This window comes from Oncorhynchus masou, chromosome 23 (genome assembly GCF_036934945.1).
Source record: "Oncorhynchus masou masou isolate Uvic2021 chromosome 23, UVic_Omas_1.1, whole genome shotgun sequence".
In the NCBI taxonomy this organism is placed as follows: Eukaryota; Metazoa; Chordata; class Actinopteri; order Salmoniformes; family Salmonidae; genus Oncorhynchus; species Oncorhynchus masou.
In genome coordinates this window covers 7,469,821-7,493,065 of record NC_088234.1, presented here as the reverse complement: position 1 = coordinate 7,493,065, position 23,245 = coordinate 7,469,821, and the positions used below count along the sequence as shown (strand labels likewise).

Genomic DNA, 23,245 nt, shown 5'->3' with positions numbered 1-23,245 from the left:
AGTTAGCCCTCCTCACTAGACTGTCCCTAACAGGTAGGTTGACCGTCCAGACTGTCAGAGTTATCCCTCCTCACTAGACTGTCCCTAACAGGTAGGTTGACCGTCCAGACTGTCAGATTTATCCCTCCTCACTAGACTGTCCCTAACAGGTAGGTTGACCATCAAGACTGTCAGAGTTAACCCTCCTCACTAGACTGTCCCTAACAGGTAGGTTGACCGTACCGTCCAGACTGTCAGAGTTAACCCTCCTCACTAGACTGTCCCTAACAGGTAGGTTGACCGTCCAGACTGTCAGAGTTATCCCTCCTCACTAGACTGTCCCTAACAGGTAGGTTGACCATCCAGACTGTCAGAGTTAACCCTCCTCACTAGACTGTCCCTAATAGGTAGGTTGACCGTCCAGACTGTCAGAGTTAACCCTCCTCACTAGACTGTCCCTAACAGGTATGTTGACCGTCCAGACTGTCAGAGTTAACCCTCCTCACTAGACTGTCCCTAACAGGTAGGTTGACCGTCCAGACTGTCAGAGTTAACCCTCCTCACTAGACTGTCCCTAACAGGTAGGTTGACTGTCCAGACTGTCAGAGTTAGCCCTCCTCACTAGACTGTCCCTAATAGGTAGGTTGACCGTCCAGACTGTCAGAGTTAACCCTCATCACTAGACTGTCCCTAACAGGTAGGTAGACCGTCCAGACTGTCAGAGTTATCCCTCCTCACTAGACTGTCCCTAACAGGTAGGTTGACCGTCCAGACTGTCAGAGTTATCCCTCCTCACTAGACTGTCCCTAACAGGTAGGTTGACCGTCCAGACTGTCAGATTTATCCCTCCTCACTAGACTGTCCCTAACAGGTAGGTTGACCATCAAGACTGTCAGAGTTAACCCTCCTCACTAGACTGTCCCTAACAGGTAGGTTGACCGTACCGTCCAGACTGTCAGAGTTAACCCTCCTCACTAGACTGTCCCTAACAGGTAGGTTGACCGTCCAGACTGTCAGAGTTATCCCTCCTCACTAGACTGTCCCTAACAGGTAGGTTGACCATCCAGACTGTCAGAGTTAACCCTCCTCACTAGACTGTCCCTAATAGGTAGGTTGACCGTCCAGACTGTCAGAGTTAACCCTCCTCACTAGACTGTCCCTAACAGGTAGGTTGACCGTCCAGACTGTCAGAGTTAACCCTCCTCACTAGACTGTCCCTAACAGGTAGGTTGACCGTCCAGACTGTCAGAGTTAACCCTCCTCACTAGACTGTCCCTAACAGGTAGGTTGACTGTCCAGACTGTCAGAGTTAACCCTCCTCACTAGACTGTCCCTAACAGGTAGGTTGACTGTCCAGACTGTCAGAGGTAACCCTCCTCACTAGACTGTCCCTAACAGGTAGGTTGACCATCCAGACTGTCAGAGTTATCCCTCCTCACTAGACTGTCCCTAACAGGTAGGTTGACTGTCCAGACTGTCAGAGGTAACCCTCCTCACTAGACTGTCCCTAACAGGTAGGTTGACCATCCAGACTGCCAGAGTTATCCCTCCTCACTAGACTGTCCCTAACAGGTAGGTTGACCGTCCAGACTGTCAGAGTTAGCCCTCCTCACTAGACTGTCCCTAACAGGTAGGTTGACCGTCCAGACTGTCAGAGTTAACCCTCCTCACTAGACTGTCCCTAACAGGTAGGTTGACCGTCAGAGTTAACCCTCCTCACTAGACTGTCCCTAATAGGTAGGTTGACCGTCCAGACTGTCAGAGTTAGCCCTCCTCACTAGACTGTCCCTAACAGGTAGGTTGACCGTCCAGACTGTCAGAGTTAACCCTCCTCACTAGACTGTCCCTAACAGGTAGGTTGACCATCCAGACTGTCTGAGTTATCCCTCCTCACTAGACTGTCCCTAACAGGTAGGTTGACCATCCAGACTGTCTGAGTTATCCCTCCTCACTAGACTGTCCCTAACAGGTAGGTTGAACGTCCAGACTGTCAGAGTTAACCCTCCTCACTAGACTGTCCCTAACAGGTAGGTTGACCGTACCGTCCAGACTGTCAGAGTTAGCCCTCCTCACTAGACTGTCCCTAACAGGTAGGTTGACCGTACCGTCCAGACTGTCAGAGTTAGCCCTCCTCACTAGACTGTCCCTAACAGGTAGGTTGACTGTCAGAGTTATCCCTCCTCACTAGACTGTCCCTAACAGGTAGGTTGACCGTCCAGACTGTCAGAGTTAACCCTCATCACTAGACTGTCCCTAACAGGTAGGTTGACCGTCCAGACTGTCAGAGTTATCCCCCTCACTAGACTGTCCCTAACAGGTAGGTTGACTGTCCAGACTGTCAGAGTTAACCCTCCTCACTAGACTGTCCCTAACAGGTAGGTTGACCATCCAGACTGTCAGAGTTAGCCCTCCTCACTAGACTGTCCCTAACAGGTAGGTTGACCGTACCGTCCAGACTGTCAGAGTTAACCCTCCTCACTAGACTGTCCCTAACAGGTAGGTTGACCATCCAGACTGTCTGAGTTATCCCTCCTCACTAGACTGTCCCTAACAGGTAGGTTGACCATCCAGACTGTCTGAGTTATCCCTCCTCACTAGACTGTCCCTAACAGGTAGGTTGACCGTCCAGACTGTCAGAGTTAACCCTCCTCACTAGACTGTCCCTAACAGGTAGGTTGAACGTCCAGACTGTCAGAGTTAACCCTCCTCACTAGACTGTCCCTAACAGGTAGGTTGACCGTACCGTCCAGACTGTCAGAGTTAGCCCTCCTCACTAGACTGTCCCTAACAGGTAGGTTGACTGTCAGAGTTATCCCTCCTCACTAGACTGTCCCTAACAGGTAGGTTGACCGTCCAGACTGTCAGAGTTAACCCTCATCACTAGACTGTCCCTAACAGGTAGGTTGACCGTCCAGACTGTCAGAGTTATCCCCCCTCACTAGACTGTCCCTAACAGGTAGGTTGACTGTCCAGACTGTCAGAGTTAACCCTCCTCACTAGACTGTCCCTAACAGGTAGGTTGACCATCCAGACTGTCAGAGTTAGCCCTCCTCACTAGACTGTCCCTAACAGGTAGGTTGACCGTACCGTCCAGACTGTCAGAGTTAACCCTCCTCACTAGACTGTCCCTAACAGGTAGGTTGACCGTCCAGACTGTCAGAGTTAACCCTCCTCACTAGACTGTCCCTAACAGGTGGGTTGACCGTCCAGACTGTCAGAGTTATCACTCCTCACTAGACTGTCCCTAACAGGTAGGTTGACCATCCAGACTGTCTGAGTTATCCCTCCTCACTAGACTGTCCCTAACAGGTAGGTTGACCGTCCAGACTGTCAGAGTTAACCCTCCTCTCACTAGACTGTCCCTAACAGGTAGGTTGAACGTCCAGACTGTCAGAGTTAACCCTCCTCACTAGACTGTCCCTAACAGGTAGGTTGACCGTACCGTCCAGACTGTCAGAGTTAGCCCTCCTCACTAGACTGTCCCTAACAGGTAGGTTGACCGTACCGTCCAGACTGTCAGAGTTAGCCCTCCTCACTAGACTGTCCCTAACAGGTAGGTTGACCGTCCAGACTGTCAGAGTTAACCCTCCTCACTAGACTGTCCCTAACAGGTAGGTTGACCGTCAGAGTTAACCCTCCTCACTAGACTGTCCCTAATAGGTAGGTTGACCGTCCAGACTGTCAGAGTTAGCCCTCCTCACTAGACTGTCCCTAACAGGTAGGTTGACCGTCCAGACTGTCAGAGTTAACCCTCCTCACTAGACTGTCCCTAACAGGTAGGTTGACCATCCAGACTGTCTGAGTTATCCCTCCTCACTAGACTGTCCCTAACAGGTAGGTTGACCATCCAGACTGTCTGAGTTATCCCTCCTCACTAGACTGTCCCTAACAGGTAGGTTGAACGTCCAGACTGTCAGAGTTAACCCTCCTCACTAGACTGTCCCTAACAGGTAGGTTGACCGTACCGTCCAGACTGTCAGAGTTAGCCCTCCTCACTAGACTGTCCCTAACAGGTAGGTTGACCGTACCGTCCAGACTGTCAGAGTTAGCCCTCCTCACTAGACTGTCCCTAACAGGTAGGTTGACTGTCAGAGTTATCCCTCCTCACTAGACTGTCCCTAACAGGTAGGTTGACCGTCCAGACTGTCAGAGTTAACCCTCATCACTAGACTGTCCCTAACAGGTAGGTTGACCGTCCAGACTGTCAGAGTTATCCCCCCTCACTAGACTGTCCCTAACAGGTAGGTTGACTGTCCAGACTGTCAGAGTTAACCCTCCTCACTAGACTGTCCCTAACAGGTAGGTTGACCATCCAGACTGTCAGAGTTAGCCCTCCTCACTAGACTGTCCCTAACAGGTAGGTTGACCGTACCGTCCAGACTGTCAGAGTTAACCCTCCTCACTAGACTGTCCCTAACAGGTAGGTTGACCGTCAATACTGTCAGAGTTAACCCTCCTCACTAGACTGTCCCTAACAGGTGGGTTGACCGTCCAGACTGTCAGAGTTATCCCTCCTCACTAGACTGTCCCTAACAGGTAGGTTGACCGTCCAGACTGTCAGAGTTAACCCTCCTCACTAGAGTGTCCCTAACAGGTAGGTTGACCGTCCAGACTGTCAGAGTTAACCCTCCTCACTAGACTGTCCCTAACAGGTAGGTTGACCGTCCAGACTGTCAGAGTTAACCCTCCTCACTAGACTGTCCCTAACAGGTAGGTTGACCGTCCAGACTGTCAGAGTTAGCCCTCCTCACTAGACTGTCCCTAACAGGTAGGTTGACCGTCCAGACTGTCAGAGTTAACCCTCCTCACTAGACTGTCCCTAACAGGTAGGTTGACCGTCAGAGTTAACCCTCCTCACTAGACTGTCCCTAACAGGTAGGTTGACCGTCCAGACTGTCAGAGTTAGCCCTCCTCACTAGACTGTCCCTAATAGGTAGGTTGACCGTCCAGACTGTCAGAGTTAGCCCTCCTCACTAGACTGTCCCTAACAGGTAGGTTGACCGTCCAGACTGTCAGAGTTAACCCTCCTCACTAGACTGTCCCTAACAGGTAGGTTGACCATCCAGACTGTCTGAGTTATCCCTCCTCACTAGACTGTCCCTAACAGGTAGGTTGACCATCCAGACTGTCTGAGTTATCCCTCCTCACTAGACTGTCCCTAACAGGTAGGTTGACCGTCCAGACTGTCAGAGTTAACCCTCCTCACTAGACTGTCCCTAACAGGTAGGTTGAACGTCCAGACTGTCAGAGTTAACCCTCCTCACTAGACTGTCCCTAACAGGTAGGTTGACCGTACCGTCCAGACTGTCAGAGTTAGCCCTCCTCACTAGACTGTCCCTAACAGGTAGGTTGACTGTCAGAGTTATCCCTCCTCACTAGACTGTCCCTAACAGGTAGGTTGACCGTCCAGACTGTCAGAGTTAACCCTCATCACTAGACTGTCCCTAACAGGTAGGTTGACCGTCCAGACTGTCAGAGTTATCCCCCTCACTAGACTGTCCCTAACAGGTAGGTTGACTGTCCAGACTGTCAGAGTTAACCCTCCTCACTAGACTGTCCCTAACAGGTAGGTTGACCATCCAGACTGTCAGAGTTAGCCCTCCTCACTAGACTGTCCCTAACAGGTAGGTTGACCGTACCGTCCAGACTGTCAGAGTTAACCCTCCTCACTAGACTGTCCCTAACAGGTAGGTTGACCGTCCAGACTGTCAGAGTTAACCCTCCTCACTAGACTGTCCCTAACAGGTGGGTTGACCGTCCAGACTGTCAGAGTTATCACTCCTCACTAGACTGTCCCTAACAGGTAGGTTGACCATCCAGACTGTCTGAGTTATCCCTCCTCACTAGACTGTCCCTAACAGGTAGGTTGACCGTCCAGACTGTCAGAGTTAACCCTCCTCACTAGACTGTCCCTAACAGGTAGGTTGAACGTCCAGACTGTCAGAGTTAACCCTCCTCACTAGACTGTCCCTAACAGGTAGGTTGACCGTACCGTCCAGACTGTCAGAGTTAGCCCTCCTCACTAGACTGTCCCTAACAGGTAGGTTGACCGTACCGTCCAGACTGTCAGAGTTAGCCCTCCTCACTAGACTGTCCCTAACAGGTAGGTTGACCGTCCAGACTGTCAGAGTTAACCCTCCTCACTAGACTGTCCCTAACAGGTAGGTTGACCGTCAGAGTTAACCCTCCTCACTAGACTGTCCCTAACAGGTAGGTTGACCGTCCAGACTGTCAGAGTTAGCCCTCCTCACTAGACTGTCCCTAATAGGTAGGTTGACCGTCCAGACTGTCAGAGTTAGCCCTCCTCACTAGACTGTCCCTAACAGGTATGTTGACCGTCCAGACTGTCAGAGTTAACCCTCCTCACTAGACTGTCCCTAACAGGTAGGTTGACCGTCCAGACTGTCAGAGTTAACCCTCCTCACTAGACTGTCCCTAACAGGTAGGTTGACCGTACCGTCCAGACTGTCAGAGTTAGCCCTCCTCACTAGACTGTCCCTAACAGGTAGGTTGACTGTCAGAGTTATCCCTCCTCACTAGACTGTCCCTAACAGGTAGGTTGACCGTCCAGACTGTCAGAGTTAACCCTCCTCACTAGACTGTCCCTAACAGGTAGGTTGACCGTCCAGACTGTCAGAGTTAGCCCTCCTCACTAGACTGTCCCTAACAGGTGGGTTGACCATCCAGACTGTCAGAGTTATCCCTCCTCACTAGACTGTCCCTAACAGGTAGGTTGACTGTCCAGACTGTCAGAGTTAACCCTCCTCACTAGACTGTCCCTAACAGGTAGGTTGACTGTCCAGACTGTCAGAGGTAACCCTCCTCACTAGACTGTCCCTAACAGGTAGGTTGACCATCCAGACTGTCAGAGTTATCCCTCCTCACTAGACTGTCCCTAACAGGTAGGTTGACTGTCCAGACTGTCAGAGGTAACCCTCCTCACTAGACTGTCCCTAACAGGTAGGTTGACCATCCAGACTGTCAGAGTTATCCCTCCTCACTAGACTGTCCCTAACAGGTAGGTTGACCGTCCAGACTGTCAGAGTTAGCCCTCCTCACTAGACTGTCCCTAACAGGTAGGTTGACCGTCCAGACTGTCAGAGTTAACCCTCCTCACTAGACTGTCCCTAACAGGTAGGTTGACCGTCAGAGTTAACCCTCCTCACTAGACTGTCCCTAATAGGTAGGTTGACCGTCCAGACTGTCAGAGTTAGCCCTCCTCACTAGACTGTCCCTAACAGGTAGGTTGACCGTCCAGACTGTCAGAGTTAACCCTCCTCACTAGACTGTCCCTAACAGGTAGGTTGACCATCCAGACTGTCTGAGTTATCCCTCCTCACTAGACTGTCCCTAACAGGTAGGTTGACCATCCAGACTGTCTGAGTTATCCCTCCTTACTAGACTGTCCCTAACAGGTAGGTTGAACGTCCAGACTGTCAGAGTTAACCCTCCTCACTAGACTGTCCCTAACAGGTAGGTTGACCGTACCGTCCAGACTGTCAGAGTTAGCCCTCCTCACTAGACTGTCCCTAACAGGTAGGTTGACCGTACCGTCCAGACTGTCAGAGTTAGCCCTCCTCACTAGACTGTCCCTAACAGGTAGGTTGACTGTCAGAGTTATCCCTCCTCACTAGACTGTCCCTAACAGGTAGGTTGACCGTCCAGACTGTCAGAGTTAACCCTCATCACTAGACTGTCCCTAACAGGTAGGTTGACCGTCCAGACTGTCAGAGTTATCCCCCTCACTAGACTGTCCCTAACAGGTAGGTTGACTGTCCAGACTGTCAGAGTTAACCCTCCTCACTAGACTGTCCCTAACAGGTAGGTTGACCATCCAGACTGTCAGAGTTAGCCCTCCTCACTAGACTGTCCCTAACAGGTAGGTTGACCGTACCGTCCAGACTGTCAGAGTTAACCCTCCTCACTAGACTGTCCCTAACAGGTAGGTTGACCTTCAATACTGTCAGAGTTAACCCTCCTCACTAGACTGTCCCTAACAGGTGGGTTGACCGTCCAGACTGTCAGAGTTATCCCTCCTCACTAGACTGTCCCTAACAGGTAGGTTGACCGTCCAGACTGTCAGAGTTAACCCTCCTCACTAGAGTGTCCCTAACAGGTAGGTTGACCGTCCAGACTGTCAGAGTTAACCCTCCTCACTAGACTGTCCCTAACAGGTAGGTTGACCGTCCAGACTGTCAGAGTTAACCCTCCTCACTAGACTGTCCCTAACAGGTAGGTTGACCGTCCAGACTGTCAGAGTTAGCCCTCCTCACTAGACTGTCCCTAACAGGTAGGTTGACCGTCCAGACTGTCAGAGTTAACCCTCCTCACTAGACTGTCCCTAACAGGTAGGTTGACCGTCAGAGTTAACCCTCCTCACTAGACTGTCCCTAACAGGTAGGTTGACCGTCCAGACTGTCAGAGTTAGCCCTCCTCACTAGACTGTCCCTAATAGGTAGGTTGACCGTCCAGACTGTCAGAGTTAGCCCTCCTCACTAGACTGTCCCTAACAGGTAGGTTGACCGTCCAGACTGTCAGAGTTAACCCTCCTCACTAGACTGTCCCTAACAGGTAGGTTGACCATCCAGACTGTCTGAGTTATCCCTCCTCACTAGACTGTCCCTAACAGGTAGGTTGACCATCCAGACTGTCTGAGTTATCCCTCCTCACTAGACTGTCCCTAACAGGTAGGTTGACCGTCCAGACTGTCAGAGTTAACCCTCCTCACTAGACTGTCCCTAACAGGTAGGTTGAACGTCCAGACTGTCAGAGTTAACCCTCCTCACTAGACTGTCCCTAACAGGTAGGTTGACCGTACCGTCCAGACTGTCAGAGTTAGCCCTCCTCACTAGACTGTCCCTAACAGGTAGGTTGACCGTCCAGACTGTCAGAGTTAGCCCTCCTCACTAGACTGTCCCTAACAGGTAGGTTGACTGTCAGAGTTATCCCTCCTCACTAGACTGTCCCTAACAGGTAGGTTGACCGTCCAGACTGTCAGAGTTAACCCTCATCACTAGACTGTCCCTAACAGGTAGGTTGACCGTCCAGACTGTCAGAGTTATCCCCCCTCACTAGACTGTCCCTAACAGGTAGGTTGACTGTCCAGACTGTCAGAGTTAACCCTCCTCACTAGACTGTCCCTAACAGGTAGGTTGACCATCCAGACTGTCAGAGTTAGCCCTCCTCACTAGACTGTCCCTAACAGGTAGGTTGACCGTACCGTCCAGACTGTCAGAGTTAACCCTCCTCACTAGACTGTCCCTAACAGGTAGGTTGACCGTCCAGACTGTCAGAGTTAACCCTCCTCACTAGACTGTCCCTAACAGGTGGGTTGACCGTCCAGACTGTCAGAGTTATCACTCCTCACTAGACTGTCCCTAACAGGTAGGTTGACCGTCCAGACTGTCAGAGTTAACCCTCCTCACTAGACTGTCCCTAACAGGTAGGTTGACCGTACCGTCCAGACTGTCAGAGTTAGCCCTCCTCACTAGACTGTCCCTAACAGGTAGGTTGACTGTCAGAGTTATCCCTCCTCACTAGACTGTCCCTAACAGGTAGGTTGACCGTCCAGACTGTCAGAGTTAACCCTCATCACTAGACTGTCCCTAACAGGTAGGTTGACCGTCCAGACTGTCAGAGTTATCCCCCCTCACTAGACTGTCCCTAACAGGTAGGTTGACTGTCCAGACTGTCAGAGTTAACCCTCCTCACTAGACTGTCCCTAACAGGTAGGTTGACCATCCAGACTGTCAGAGTTAGCCCTCCTCACTAGACTGTCCCTAACAGGTAGGTTGACCGTACCGTCCAGACTGTCAGAGTTAACCCTCCTCACTAGACTGTCCCTAACAGGTAGGTTGACCGTCCAGACTGTCAGAGTTAACCCTCCTCACTAGACTGTCCCTAACAGGTGGGTTGACCGTCCAGACTGTCAGAGTTATCACTCCTCACTAGACTGTCCCTAACAGGTAGGTTGACCATCCAGACTGTCTGAGTTATCCCTCCTCACTAGACTGTCCCTAACAGGTAGGTTGACCGTCCAGACTGTCAGAGTTAACCCTCCTCACTAGACTGTCCCTAACAGGTAGGTTGAACGTCCAGACTGTCAGAGTTAACCCTCCTCACTAGACTGTCCCTAACAGGTAGGTTGACCGTACCGTCCAGACTGTCAGAGTTAGCCCTCCTCACTAGACTGTCCCTAACAGGTAGGTTGACCGTACCGTCCAGACTGTCAGAGTTAGCCCTCCTCACTAGACTGTCCCTAACAGGTAGGTTGACCGTCCAGACTGTCAGAGTTAACCCTCCTCACTAGACTGTCCCTAACAGGTAGGTTGACCGTCAGAGTTAACCCTCCTCACTAGACTGTCCCTAACAGGTAGGTTGACCGTCCAGACTGTCAGAGTTAGCCCTCCTCACTAGACTGTCCCTAATAGGTAGGTTGACCGTCCAGACTGTCAGAGTTAGCCCTCCTCACTAGACTGTCCCTAACAGGTAGGTTGACCGTCCAGACTGTCAGAGTTAACCCTCCTCACTAGACTGTCCCTAACAGGTAGGTTGACCATCCAGACTGTCTGAGTTATCCCTCCTCACTAGACTGTCCCTAACAGGTAGGTTGACCATCCAGACTGTCTGTGTTATCCCTCCTCACTAGACTGTCCCTAACAGGTAGGTTGACCGTCCAGACTGTCAGAGTTAACCCTCCTCACTAGACTGTCCCTAACAGGTAGGTTGAACGTCCAGACTGTCAGAGTTAACCCTCCTCACTAGACTGTCCCTAACAGGTAGGTTGACCGTACCGTCCAGACTGTCAGAGTTAGCCCTCCTCACTAGACTGTCCCTAACAGGTAGGTTGACCGTACCGTCCAGACTGTCAGAGTTAGCCCTCCTCACTAGACTGTCCCTAACAGGTAGGTTGACTGTCAGAGTTATCCCTCCTCACTAGACTGTCCCTAACAGGTAGGTTGACCGTCCAGACTGTCAGAGTTAACCCTCATCACTAGACTGTCCCTAACAGGTAGGTTGACCATCCAGACTGTCAGAGTTATCCCTCCTCACTAGACTGTCCCTAACAGGTAGGTTGACTGTCCAGACTGTCAGAGTTAACCCTCCTCACTAGACTGTCCCTAACAGGTAGGTTGACCATCCAGACTGTCAGAGTTAGCCCTCCTCACTAGACTGTCCCTAACAGGTAGGTTGACCGTACCGTCCAGACTGTCAGAGTTAACCCTCCTCACTAGACTGTCCCTAACAGGTAGGTTGACCGTCCAGACTGTCAGAGTTAACCCTCCTCACTAGACTGTCCCTAACAGGTGGGTTGACCGTCCAGACTGTCAGAGTTATCACTCCTCACTAGACTGTCCCTAACAGGTAGGTTGACCGTCCAGACTGTCAGAGTTAACCCTCCTCACTAGACTGTCCCTAACAGGTAGGTTGACCATCCAGACTGTCAGAGTTAACCCTCCTCACTAGACTGTCCCTAACAGGTAGGTTGACCATCCAGACTGTCAGAGTTAACCCTCCTCACTAGACTGTCCCTAACAGGTAGGTTGACCATCCAGACTGTCAGAGTTAACCCTCCTCACTAGACTGTCCCTAATAGGTAGATTGACCGTCCAGACTGTCAGAGTTAACCCTCCTCACTAGACTGTCCCTAACAGGTAGGTTGACCGTCCAGACTGTCAGAGTTAACCCTCCTCACTAGACTGTCCCTAACAGGTAGGTTGACCGTCCAGACTGTCAGAGTTAGCCCTCCTCACTAGACTGTCCCTAACAGGTAGGTTGACCGTCCAGACTGTCAGAGTTAACCCTCCTCACTAGACTGTCCCTAACAGGTAGGTTGACCGTCCAGACTGTCAGAGTTAACCCTCCTCACTAGACTGTCCCTAACAGGTAGGTTGACCGTCCAGACTGTCAGAGTTAGCCCTCCTCACTAGACTGTCCCTAACAGGTGGGTTGACCATCCAGACTGTCAGAGTTATCCCTCCTCACTAGACTGTCCCTAACAGGTAGGTTGACTGTCCAGACTGTCAGAGGTAACCCTCCTCACTAGACTGTCCCTAACAGGTAGGTTGACCGTCCAGACTGTCAGAGTTATCCCTCCTCACTAGACTGTCCCTAACAGGTAGGTTGACCGTCCAGACTGTCAGAGTTAGCCCTCCTCACTAGACTGTCCCTAATAGGTAGGTTGACCGTCCAGACTGTCAGAGTTAGCCCTCCTCACTAGACTGTCCCTAACAGGTAGGTTGACCGTCCAGACTGTCAGAGTTAACCCTCCTCACTAGACTGTCCCTAACAGGTAGGTTGACCGTCCAGACTGTCAGAGTTATCCCTCCTCACTAGACTGTCCCTAACAGGTAGGTTGACCATCCAGACTGTCAGAGTTAGCCCTCCTCACTAGACTGTCCCTAACAGGTAGGTTGATCATCCATACTGTCAGAGTTAGCCCTCCTCACTAGACTGTCCCTAACAGGTAGGTTGACCATCCAGACTGTCTGAGTTATCCCTCCTCACTAGACTGTCCCTAACAGGTAGGTTGACCATCCAGACTGTCTGAGTTATCCCTCCTCACTAGACTGTCCCTAACAGGTAGGTTGACCATTCAGACTGTCAGAGTTAGCCCTCCTCACTAGACTGTCCCTAACAGGTAGGTTGACCGTCCAGACAGTCAGAGTTAGCCCTCCTCACTAGACTGTCCCTAACCGGTAGGTTGACTGTCAGAGTTAGCCCTCCTCACTAGACTGTCCCTAACAGGTAGGTTGATCATCCATACTGTCAGAGTTAGCCCTCCTCACTAGACTGTCCCTAACAGGTAGGTTGACCATCCAGACTGTCTGAGTTATCCCTCCTCACTAGACTGTCCCTAACAGGTAGGTTGACCATCCAGACTGTCTGAGTTATCCCTCCTCACTAGACTGTCCCTAACAGGTAGGTTGACCATTCAGACTGTCAGAGTTAGCCCTCCTCACTAGACTGTCCCTAACAGGTAGGTTGACCGTCCAGACAGTCAGAGTTAGCCCTCCTCACTAGACTGTCCCTAACCGGTAGGTTGACTGTCAGAGTTAGCCCTCCTCACTAGACTGTCCCTAACCGGTAGGTTGACTGTCAGAGTTAGCCCTCCTCACTAGACTGTCCCTAACAGGTAGGTTGACTGTCCAGACTGTCAGAGTTAACCCTCCTCACTAGACTGTCCCTAACCGGTAGGTTGACTGTCCAGACTGTCAGAGTTAGCCCTCCTCACATCACCACGCACGTGTGTCGTTGTGTCTACATGATGTGATTCCGCATGTCAAAGTACAGGTACATCGTATTATAGCCACGTCTATATTTAAACGCTGACATCATCATCATCGTTGTCAACCTTCGTCATCCACAGGGCAGGAGGGGTGGTGGAGGCTGCTATCTCCTACACAGGAGATGTTTCAGACCCCATGAGACAGAAGTACTCCCTGGAATACTATGTAAAGCTGACTGAGGAACTGATGAAGGCTGGGACTCACATACTCTGTATCAAGGTGACTTTACTGACAGGAATATCTACACAGTTACAGAAGTTACCATTTTTTTTACATTTTTATTTTACCTTAATTTTACTAGGCAAGTCAGTTAAATTCTTATTCTCTTATTTTCAATGACGGCCTAGGAACAGTGGGTTAACTGCCTGTTCAGGGGCAGAACGACAGATTTGTACCTTGTCAGCTCGGGGATTTGAACTTGCAACCTTTTGGTGACTCGTCCAACGCTCTAACCACTAGGCTACCCTGCCGCCCCCAATATGTTATAGATGTTACCAAGATGGCATAGCAGTCAGATGTCCTTTGTCCTGTCTTGTCGTGTCCCGTGTATATATATATTTACATATTTTCTTCGCATATTTTTTATATATTTTCTTTTCCAAAAACTCAACTTCAAATCACTTTCCTGCAACCAGCCTCACCAATTAAAAAAAAAAAGATTTACCTCAATTCTAAAATTGATAATAGAAGCTAGCCAGAAGCTAGTCAGAAGCTAACCAGAAGCTAGTCAGTTTACTGGCTAACATTAGTATTCAGCGAACCACGGTTTGTGGTCATCAGCTAAAAGCTGAGCTATCGCATGTTTTGTACAACGCGACTCAGACCAGGAACATACCGGACCTATTTTTCTCCCCGGATTTCAACCGCAAGCTCTTAGCATTTACACCTGGATCTCTCCGCAAGCCGCTGTCCGTCTATTGGCTTACGTCGATCCTGGAGCAAACATGAATTATTCCGGAGTTAGCCATCTCAAGAGTTCCATCAATCATTCCTGGGCTACAATCACCTATCCGGACCCGTTTTACTGCCAACGCGGAGCCCCAACGGGCCTTCACGACTGGACTACCGACGTTATCTGCCCGAGGGAGTTATCCAACTGGCCCCTCCGTCGCGACGTTACGTGAACGCCCATCTGTGGTAAGACAGCTAACCGTTAGCTGTCTTATTGGCTGCTATCTGAATAGGTCTATCGGACAATGTTTCTTGGGTCACTATATCTATATCTATTTTGCCAATTGGATTGATCCCTTCTACCACACGGAACCCCACTAATCTACCGACGGAAACTAAAAACAGACTTCCATCCTATGCTAGTTTGCTACCGATGGCCCGGCTAGCTGTCTGAATCACCGTGACCCCAACCAACCTCTCTACTCACTGGACCCTTTTGATCACTCGACTAAGCATACCTCTCCTTAATATCAATATGCCGTGTGCATTGCTGTTCTGCTTAGTGTTTATTGTCTTATTTCACTGTAGAGCCTCTAGTCCTGCTCACTAAACCTTATCCAACCTATTAGTTCCACCTCCCACACATGCGATGACATCTCCTGGTTTCAATTATGTTTCTAGGGACAATATCTCTCTCTTCATCACTCAATACCTAGGTTTACCTCCACTGTATTCATATCCTACCATACCTTTGTCTGTACATTTTACCTTGAAGCTATTTTATCGCCCCCAGAAACCTCCTTTACTCTCTGTTCCGGACGTTCTAGACGACCATTTCTCATTGCTTTTAGCCGTACCCTTATCCTACTCCTCCACTGTTCCTCTGGTGATGTAGAGGTGAATCCAGGCCCTGCAGTGCCTAGCTCCACTCCTATTCCCCAGGCGTTCTCTGTAACCATTACTTCTGTAACTGTAATAGCCTTGGTTTCATGCATGTTAACATTAGAAGCCTCCTCCCTAAGTTTGTTCTATTCACTGCTTTAGCACACTCTGCCAACCCAGATGTTCTAGCCATGTCTGAATCATGGCTGAGGAAGAACACCAAAAATTCTGAAATCTCCATCCCTAACTACAATATTTTCAGACAAGATAGAAAGGGGGCGGTTTGGAATCTACTGTAAAGATTGCCTGCAGAGTTCTGTCCTACTATCCAGGTCTGTACCCAAACAATTTGAACTTCTACTTTTAAAAATCCACCTCTCTAAAAACAAGTCTCTCACCGTTGCCACCTGCTATAGACCACCCTCTGCCCCCAGATGTGCTCTGGACACCATATGTGAACTGATTGCCCCCCATCTATCTTCAGAGCTTGTGCTACTAGGCGACCTAAACTGGAACATGCTTAACACCCCAGCCATCCTACAATCTGAGCTTGATGCCATCAATCTCACACAAATTATCAATGAACCTACCAGGTACCACCCCAAAGCCGTAAACACGGGCACCCTCATAGATATCATCCTAACCAACTTGCCCTCTAAATACACCTCTGCTGTTTTCAACCAAGATCTCGGCGATCACTGCCTCATTGCCTGCATCTATAATGGGTCAGCGGTCAAACAACCTCCACTCATCACTGTCAAAAGCTCCCTGAAACACTTCAGCGGGCAGGCCTTTCTAATCGACCTGGCCGGGGTATCCTGGAAGGATATTGATCTCATCCTGTCGATAGAGCATGCCTGGTTATTTATTTTAAATGCCTTCCTCACCGTCTGAAATAAGCATGCCCCATTCAAGAAATTGACCACCAGGAACAGATATAGCCCTTGGTTCTCTCCAGATCTGACTGCCATTAACCAACACAAAAACAGCCTATGGCGTTCTGCATTAGCATCGAACAGCCCCCGTGATATGCAACTTTTCAGGGAAGCTCGAAACCAATATACACAGGCAGTTAGAAAAGCCAAGGCTTGCTTTTTCAAGCAGAAATTTGCTTCCTGCAACACTAACTCAAAAAAGTTCTGGGACTGTAAAGTCCATGGAGAATTAGAACACCTCTCAGCTGCCCACTGCACTGAGGCTAGGAAACACTGTCACCTCTGATAAATCCACTATAATTGAGAATTTCAATAAGCATTTTTCTACGGCTGGCCATGCTTTCCACCTGGCTACTCCTACCCCGGTCAACAGCACTGCACCCCCCACAGCAACTCGCCCAAGCCTTCCCCATTTCTCCTTCTCCCAAATCCAGTCGGCTGATGTTCTGAAAGAGCTGCAAAATCTGGACTCCTACAAATCAGCCAGGCTAGACAATCTGGACCCTTTCTTTCTAAAAGGATCTGCCGAAAATGTTTCAAACCCTATTACTAGCCTGTTCAACCTCTCTTTCGTGTCATCTGAGATTCCCAAAGATTGGAAAGCAGCGGTCATCCCCCTCTTCAACGGGGGGGACACTCTTGACCCAAACTGCTACAGACCTATATCTATCCTGACCCTGCCTTTCTAAGGTCTTCGAAAGCCAACAAACAGATCGCCGACCCTTTCAAATCCCACAGTACCTTCTCCGCTATGCAATCTGGTTTCAGAGCTGGTCATGGGTGCACCTCAGCCACGCTCAAGGTCCTAAACTATATCTTAACCGCCATCGATAAGAAACAATACTGTGCAGCCGTATTCATTGACCTGGCCAAGGCTTTCGACTCTGTCAATCATTACATCCTCATCGGCAGACTCAACAGCCTTGGTTTCTCAAGTGATTGCCTTATCTGGTTCACCAACTACTTCTCTGATAGAGTTCAGTGTGTCAAATCGGAGGGCCTGTTGTCCGGACCTCTGGCAGTCTCTATGGGGAGACAGTTACCTGACAGTTACTAGACAGTTACCTGACAGTTACCAGACAGTAACCTGACAGTTACTAGACAGTTACTAGACAGTTACTAGACAGTTACCTGACAGTTACTAGACAGTAACCTGACAGTTACTAGACAGTTACTAGACAGTTACCAGACAGTAACCTGACAGTAACCTGACGGTTACTAGACAGTTACTAGACAGTTACCTGACAGTTACCAGACAGTTACCAGACAGTTACCAGACAGTTACTAGACAGTTACCTGACAGTTACCAGAAAGTTTCCAGACAGTAACCAGACAGTTACCAGACAGTTACCAGACAGTTACTAGACAGTTACCTGACAGTAACCTGACAGTTACTAGACAGTTACTAGACAGTTACCTGACAGTTACTAGACAGTTACCAGACAGTTACCTGACAGTTACTAGACAGTTACTAGACAGTTACCAGACAGTAACCTGACAGTTACCAGACAGTTACCAGACAGTTACCAGACAGTTACCAGACAGTTACCTGACAGTTACCAGACAGTTACCAGACAGTTACTAGACAGTTACTAGACAGTTACCTGACAGTTACCTGACAGTTACCTGACAGTTACCAGACAGTTACCAGACAGTTACTAGACAGTTACTAGACAGTTACCAGACAGTTACCTGACAGTTACCAGACAGTTACTAGACAGTTACTAGACAGTTACCTGACAGTTACCTGACAGTTACCAGACAGTTACCAGACAGTTACTAGACAGTTACCTGACAGTTACCAGACAGTTACCAGACAGTTACCAGACAGTTACCAGACAGTTACCAGACAGTTACTAGAGAGTTACCAGACAGTTACCAGACAGTTACCAGACAGTTACCAGACAGTTACTAGACAGTTACACATAGCAGAAACAGCTCTAACAGAGAAACTACCACTGCCCTTCAATCTAACTCTCTATTCATCTACTTCTCTACTTCACTTTCTCTCTCTCTACCTCTTCATCCCTTCATCTACTTCTCTCCTTCACTTTCTCTGTCTCTACCTCTTCATCCCTCCATCTACTTCTCTCCTTCACTTTCTCTCTGTCTACCTCTTCATCCCTCCATCTACTTCTCTCCTTCACTTTCTCTCTCTCTACCTCTTCATCCCTCCATCTACTTCTCTCCTTCACTTTCTCTCTCTCTACCTCTTCATCCCTCCATCTACTTCTCTCCTTCACTTTCTCTCTCTCTACCTCTTCATCCCTCCATCTACTTCTCTCCTTCACTTTCTCTCTCTCTTCCTCTTCATCCCTCCATCTGTTCTCTCCAGGACATGGCCGGTCTGTTGAAGCCGGAGTCCAGCCGTGTCCTGATCAGTGCCCTGCGTGATCGTTATCCTGACGTTCCCATCCACGTCCACACTCACGACACAGCAGGGGCTGGAGTAGCCGCTATGTTGGCCTGCGCTGAGGCCGGGGCCGACGTAGTGGATGTCGCGGTGGGTAACGCACACACATGCACACACGCACACACGCACACGTGCACACGCACGTGCGCACGCACGCACGCACACGCACACACACACACGCACTAACTATTAATATGTTGTCGAAGGTGGACTCCATGGCAGGGATGACGTCACAGCCCAGCATGGGAGCCATGGTGGCCTGCACCAAAGGAACCAAACTCGACACTGGTATGTGACTGGCCCACGGCCCTGTCAATCAGTATGGAGATTGCCTCTATATACTAATCAGAGCCCATTCTAAAATGTCTGTATTGAACAGAGCCCGTCCACTCGATTAGTCCGATTGATCAATAGCTAAGACGACGATTTATTAATTTACCGACTGACTAACCGATTGATCGATTGAAATCCAAATCACATCACCAACAGATGAAAGCTACAACCTTAGTCTGCCTGTCTATCAGCTGGTCCTACTGCAGTCTGCCTGTCTATCAGCTGGTTCTACTGCAGTCTGCCTGTCTATCAGCTGAGTCCTACTGCAGTCTGCCTGTCTATCAGCTGGTTTCTTATGCAGTCTGCTTGTCTATCAGCTGGTTCTACTGCAGTCTGCCTGTCTATCAGCTGAGTCCTACTGCAGTCTGTCTATCAGCTGGGTCCTACTGCAGTCTGCCTGTCTATCAGCTGGTCCTACTGCAGTCTGCCTGTCTATCAGCTGGTTCTACTGCAGTCTGCCTGTCTATCAGCTGGTTCTACTGCAGTCTGCCTGTCTATCAGCTGGTTCTACTGCAGTCTGCCTGTCTATCAGCTGAGTCCTACTGCAGTTTGTCTATCAGCTGTGTCCTACTGCAGTCTGCCTGTCTATCAGCTGGGTCCTACTGCAGTCTGCCTGTCTAACAGAAGGGGAGAGGGAGGAGAGGGGAGGCAGAAGGAGAGAGGGAGGAGAGGGGAGGCAGAAGGAGAGAGGGAGGATAGGGTGAAGGGGAGAGGGAGGAGAGGGGAGGCAGAAGGGGAGTGGGAGGAGAGGGTGAAGGGGAGAGGGAGGAGAGGAGAGGCAGAAGGGAAGAGGGAGGAGAGGGGAGGCAGAAGGGGAGAGGGAGGAGAGGGGAGGCAGAAGGGGAGAGGGAGGAGAGGGTGAAGGGGGGAGGGGGAGAGGGGAGGATGAAGGGGAGAGGGAGGAGAGGGGAGGCAGAAGGGGAGAGGGGAGGCAGAAGGGGAGAGGGAGGAGAGGGTGAAGGGGGGAGGGGGAGAGGGGAGGATGAAGGGGAGAGGGAGGAGAGGGGAGGCAGAAGGGGAGAGGGAGGAGAGGGGAGGCAGAAGGGGAGAGGGAGGAGAGGGGAGGCAGAAGGGGAGAGGGTGAAGGGGAGAGGGAGGAGAGGAGAGGCAGAAGGGGAGAGGGAGGAGAGGGGCGGCAGAAGGGGAGAGGGAGGAGAGGAGAGGCAGAAGGGGAGAGGGAGGAGAGGGGCGGCAGAAGGGGAGAGGGAGGAGAGGGTGAAGGTGAGAGGGAGGAGAGGAGAGGCAGAAGTGGAGAGGGAGGAGAGGGTGAAGGGGAGAGGGAGGAGAGGAGAGGCAGAAGGGGAGAGGGAGGAGAGGGGAGGCAGAAGGGGAGAGGGAGGAGAAGGGAAGCAGAAGGGGAGAGGGAGGAGAGGGGAGGCAGAAGGGGAGAGGGAGGAGAGGGGAAGCAGAAGGGGAGAGGGAGGAGAGGGGAGGCAGAAGGGGAGAGGGAGGAGAGGGTGAAGGGGAGAGGGAGGAGAGGGGAGGCAGAAGGGGAGAGGGAGGAGAGGGTGAAGGGGAGAGGGAGGAGAGGAGAGGCAGAAGGGGGAGGCAGAAGGGGAGAGGGTGAAGGGGAGAGGGAGGAGAGGGGAGGCGAAAATGTGTAATGAGGAATGGCATGGAGAGATGTTTAAGGAGGGAGGGAGGGAGTCAGAATGGGTGTTGGAGGAAGGGAGGGAGGGGGTCAGAATGGGGGTTGGAGGAAGGGAGGGAGGGGGTCAGAATGGGGGTTGGAGGAAGGGAGGAAGGGAGTCAGAATGGGGGTTGGAGGAAGGGAGGGAGATGGAGAAATATCCCAAATCCCCACCCTGTCACACCTGACAAGAGGATCCAAATCTCTCCCTGGCTTCACACCTGAGTGATGATGTTGCTCTTGTCTTAGCGTTTAAATCATTTGCATTCCTCCCATCTCAGGCAGACACACACACACACGCACACACACCCGCACACAGACCCACACACACACACGCACACACACACACACACACACACGCGCACACACACACACACACACACACACACACACACACACACACACACTGCACACAAGACTATGCGATCTTGTTGGTGTGTGTGTGTGTGTGTGTGTGTGTGTGTGTGTGTGTGTGTGTGTGTGTGTGTGTGTCTCTCTCTCTCTTGTCTGCAACGCTGCAGAGCAGAGTTGGTTAATTGAGTTGTCTAGAAGATGTCAGTTTATTTAGCTTGACAGCTGTAGCAGTGCACACACACACACACTCTCATAGACACACACACACACAAACTGTACACATATGCACACACACACACACACACACACACACCGTCCGAGCGATATTGAGCATTATTTAGTCAAGCCGTGCTGTATCTGTTATCAGCTCATTTGACGGGACAGTTTTCACTGCAGACCACTCAACCGGGAGACGTGACAACACACACACACACACACACACACACACACACACACACACACACACACACACACACACACACACATACATACATACACAAACCAACTAGGTCTCACAGTCCCACTGTCGAATTAGACGTTTATCCTCGTTTCTCTGAATGTCAAATTTAGGATGTGTTTTTGAAACCCTGGGTTTGTCTCCTCCAGACTCATGGTTTCACGCCCATCTGCCCCGTACACAACGTTCTAGCAACACTTGACAGTGGCCGGTTTTGAAGGCACTTCTCAACGTCCTCAGGATATGGACTAGACGTCCATTTCGAAGTCACTCTTGAGCGAAATGCCTGAACATACCATAGACACTCACAACACGTCATTCTCTCTCTCTCTCTCTCTCTCTCTCTCTCTCTCTCTCTCTCTCTCTCTCTCTCTCTCTCTCTCTCTCTTTCTCTCTTTCTCTGTCTTTCTCTCTCTATCTCTCTCTTTCTCTCTTTCTCTCTCTATCTCTCTCTTTCTCTCTTTCTCTCTCTATCTCTCTCTTTCTCTGTCTTTCTCTGTCTTTCTGTCTTTCTCTGTCTTACTCTCTCTTACTCTCTCTTTCTCTCTCTTTCTCTCTCTTACTCTGTCTTTCTCTCTCTTTCTCTCTCTTACTCTCGTTCTCTGTCTTTCTCTCTCTATCTCTCTCTTTCTCTCTTACTCTCTCTTTCTCTCTCTTACTCTGTCTTACTCTCTCTTTCTCTCTCTTTCTCTCTCTTACTCTGTCTGTCTTTCTCTCTCTTACTCTCTCTTTCTCTGTCTTTCTCTGTCTTACTCTCTCTTACTCTCTCTTTCTCTCTCTTTCTCTCTCTTACTCTGTCTTTCTCTCTCTTTCTCTCTCTTACTCTGTCTTTCTCTGTCTTTCTCTGTCTTACTCTCTCTTACTCTCTCTTTCTCTCTCTTACTCTCTCATTCTCTCTCTTTCTCTGTCTTTCTCTGTCTTACTCTCTCTTACTCTCTCTTTCTCTGTCTTTCTCTCTCTTTCTCTCTCTTTCTCTGTCTTTCTCTGTCTTACTCTCTCTTACTCTCTCTTTCTCTGTCTTACTCTCTCTTTCTCTCTCTTTCTCTGTCTTTCTCTTTCTTTCTCTCTCTTACTCTGTCTTTCTCTGTCTTTCTCTCTCTTTCTCTTTCTTTCTCAATTCAATTTCAATTTAAGGGCTTTATTGACATGGGAAACATATGTTAACATTGCCAAAGTAAGTGAAGTAGATAATATACAAAAGTGAAATAAACAAGAAAAATGAACAGTAAACATTACACTCACAGAAGTTCCCAAAGAATAAAGACATTTCAAATGTCATATTATGTTTATATACTCTTCTTCTGTCTCCCCCTCTATCTCCTCTGTCACCTCCACTGTCTCCTCCTCTATCTCCTCTGTCACCTCCACTGTCTCCTCCTCTATCTCCTCTGTCACCTCCACTGTCTCCTCCTCTATCTCCTCTGTCACCTCCACTGTCTCCTCCTCTGTCTCCTCTGTCACCTCCACTGTCTCCTCCTCTGTCTCCTCTGTCTCCTCCACTGTCTCCTCCTCTATCTCCTCTGTCTCCTCCACTGTCTCCTCCTCTGACTCCTCCTCTGACTCCTCCTCTGTCTCCTCCGCTGTCTCCTCCTCTGTCTCCTCAACTATCTCATTCCTCTATCTCCTCTGTCACCTCCACTGTCTCCTCCTCTGTCTCCTCTGTCACCTCCACTGTCTCCTCCTCTGTCTCCTCTGTCTCCTCCACTGTCTCCTCCTCGATCTCCTCTGTCTCCTCAACTGTCTCCTCCTCTGTCACCTCCACTGTCTCCTCCTCTATCTCCTCTGTCTCCTCCACTGTCTCCTCCTCTATCTCCTCTGTCTCCTCCACTGGCTCCTCCTCTATCTCCTCTGTCTCCTCCACTGGCTCCTCCTCTGACTCCTCCTCTGACTCCTCCTCTGTCTCCTCCGCTGTCTCCTCCGCTGTCTCCTCCACTGTCTCCTCCTCTGTCTCCTCCTCTGTCTCCTCAACTATCTCCTCCTCTATCTCCTCCACTGTCTCCTCCTCGATCTCCACTGTCTCCTCCTCTATCGCCTCCACTGTCTCCTCCTCCATCTCCTCTGTCACCTCCACTGTCTCCTCCT

General features: G+C 50.2%; 1 protein-coding gene across 1 annotated transcript in view; it reads left to right on the top strand.

Annotated features, from left to right (window-relative positions):
* The window catches only part of LOC135510229 (pyruvate carboxylase, mitochondrial-like), a 541,364-nt gene that overhangs the window by 463,025 nt on the left and 55,094 nt on the right, over positions 1–23,245 (top strand). Inside the window, exons 19-21 of the mRNA XM_064931022.1 lie at positions 13,349–13,487; positions 18,312–18,479; positions 18,596–18,677. Coding sequence (XP_064787094.1) covers positions 13,349–13,487; positions 18,312–18,479; positions 18,596–18,677 — 389 coding nt within the window. The remainder of the gene's footprint in view (positions 1–13,348; positions 13,488–18,311; positions 18,480–18,595; positions 18,678–23,245) is intronic.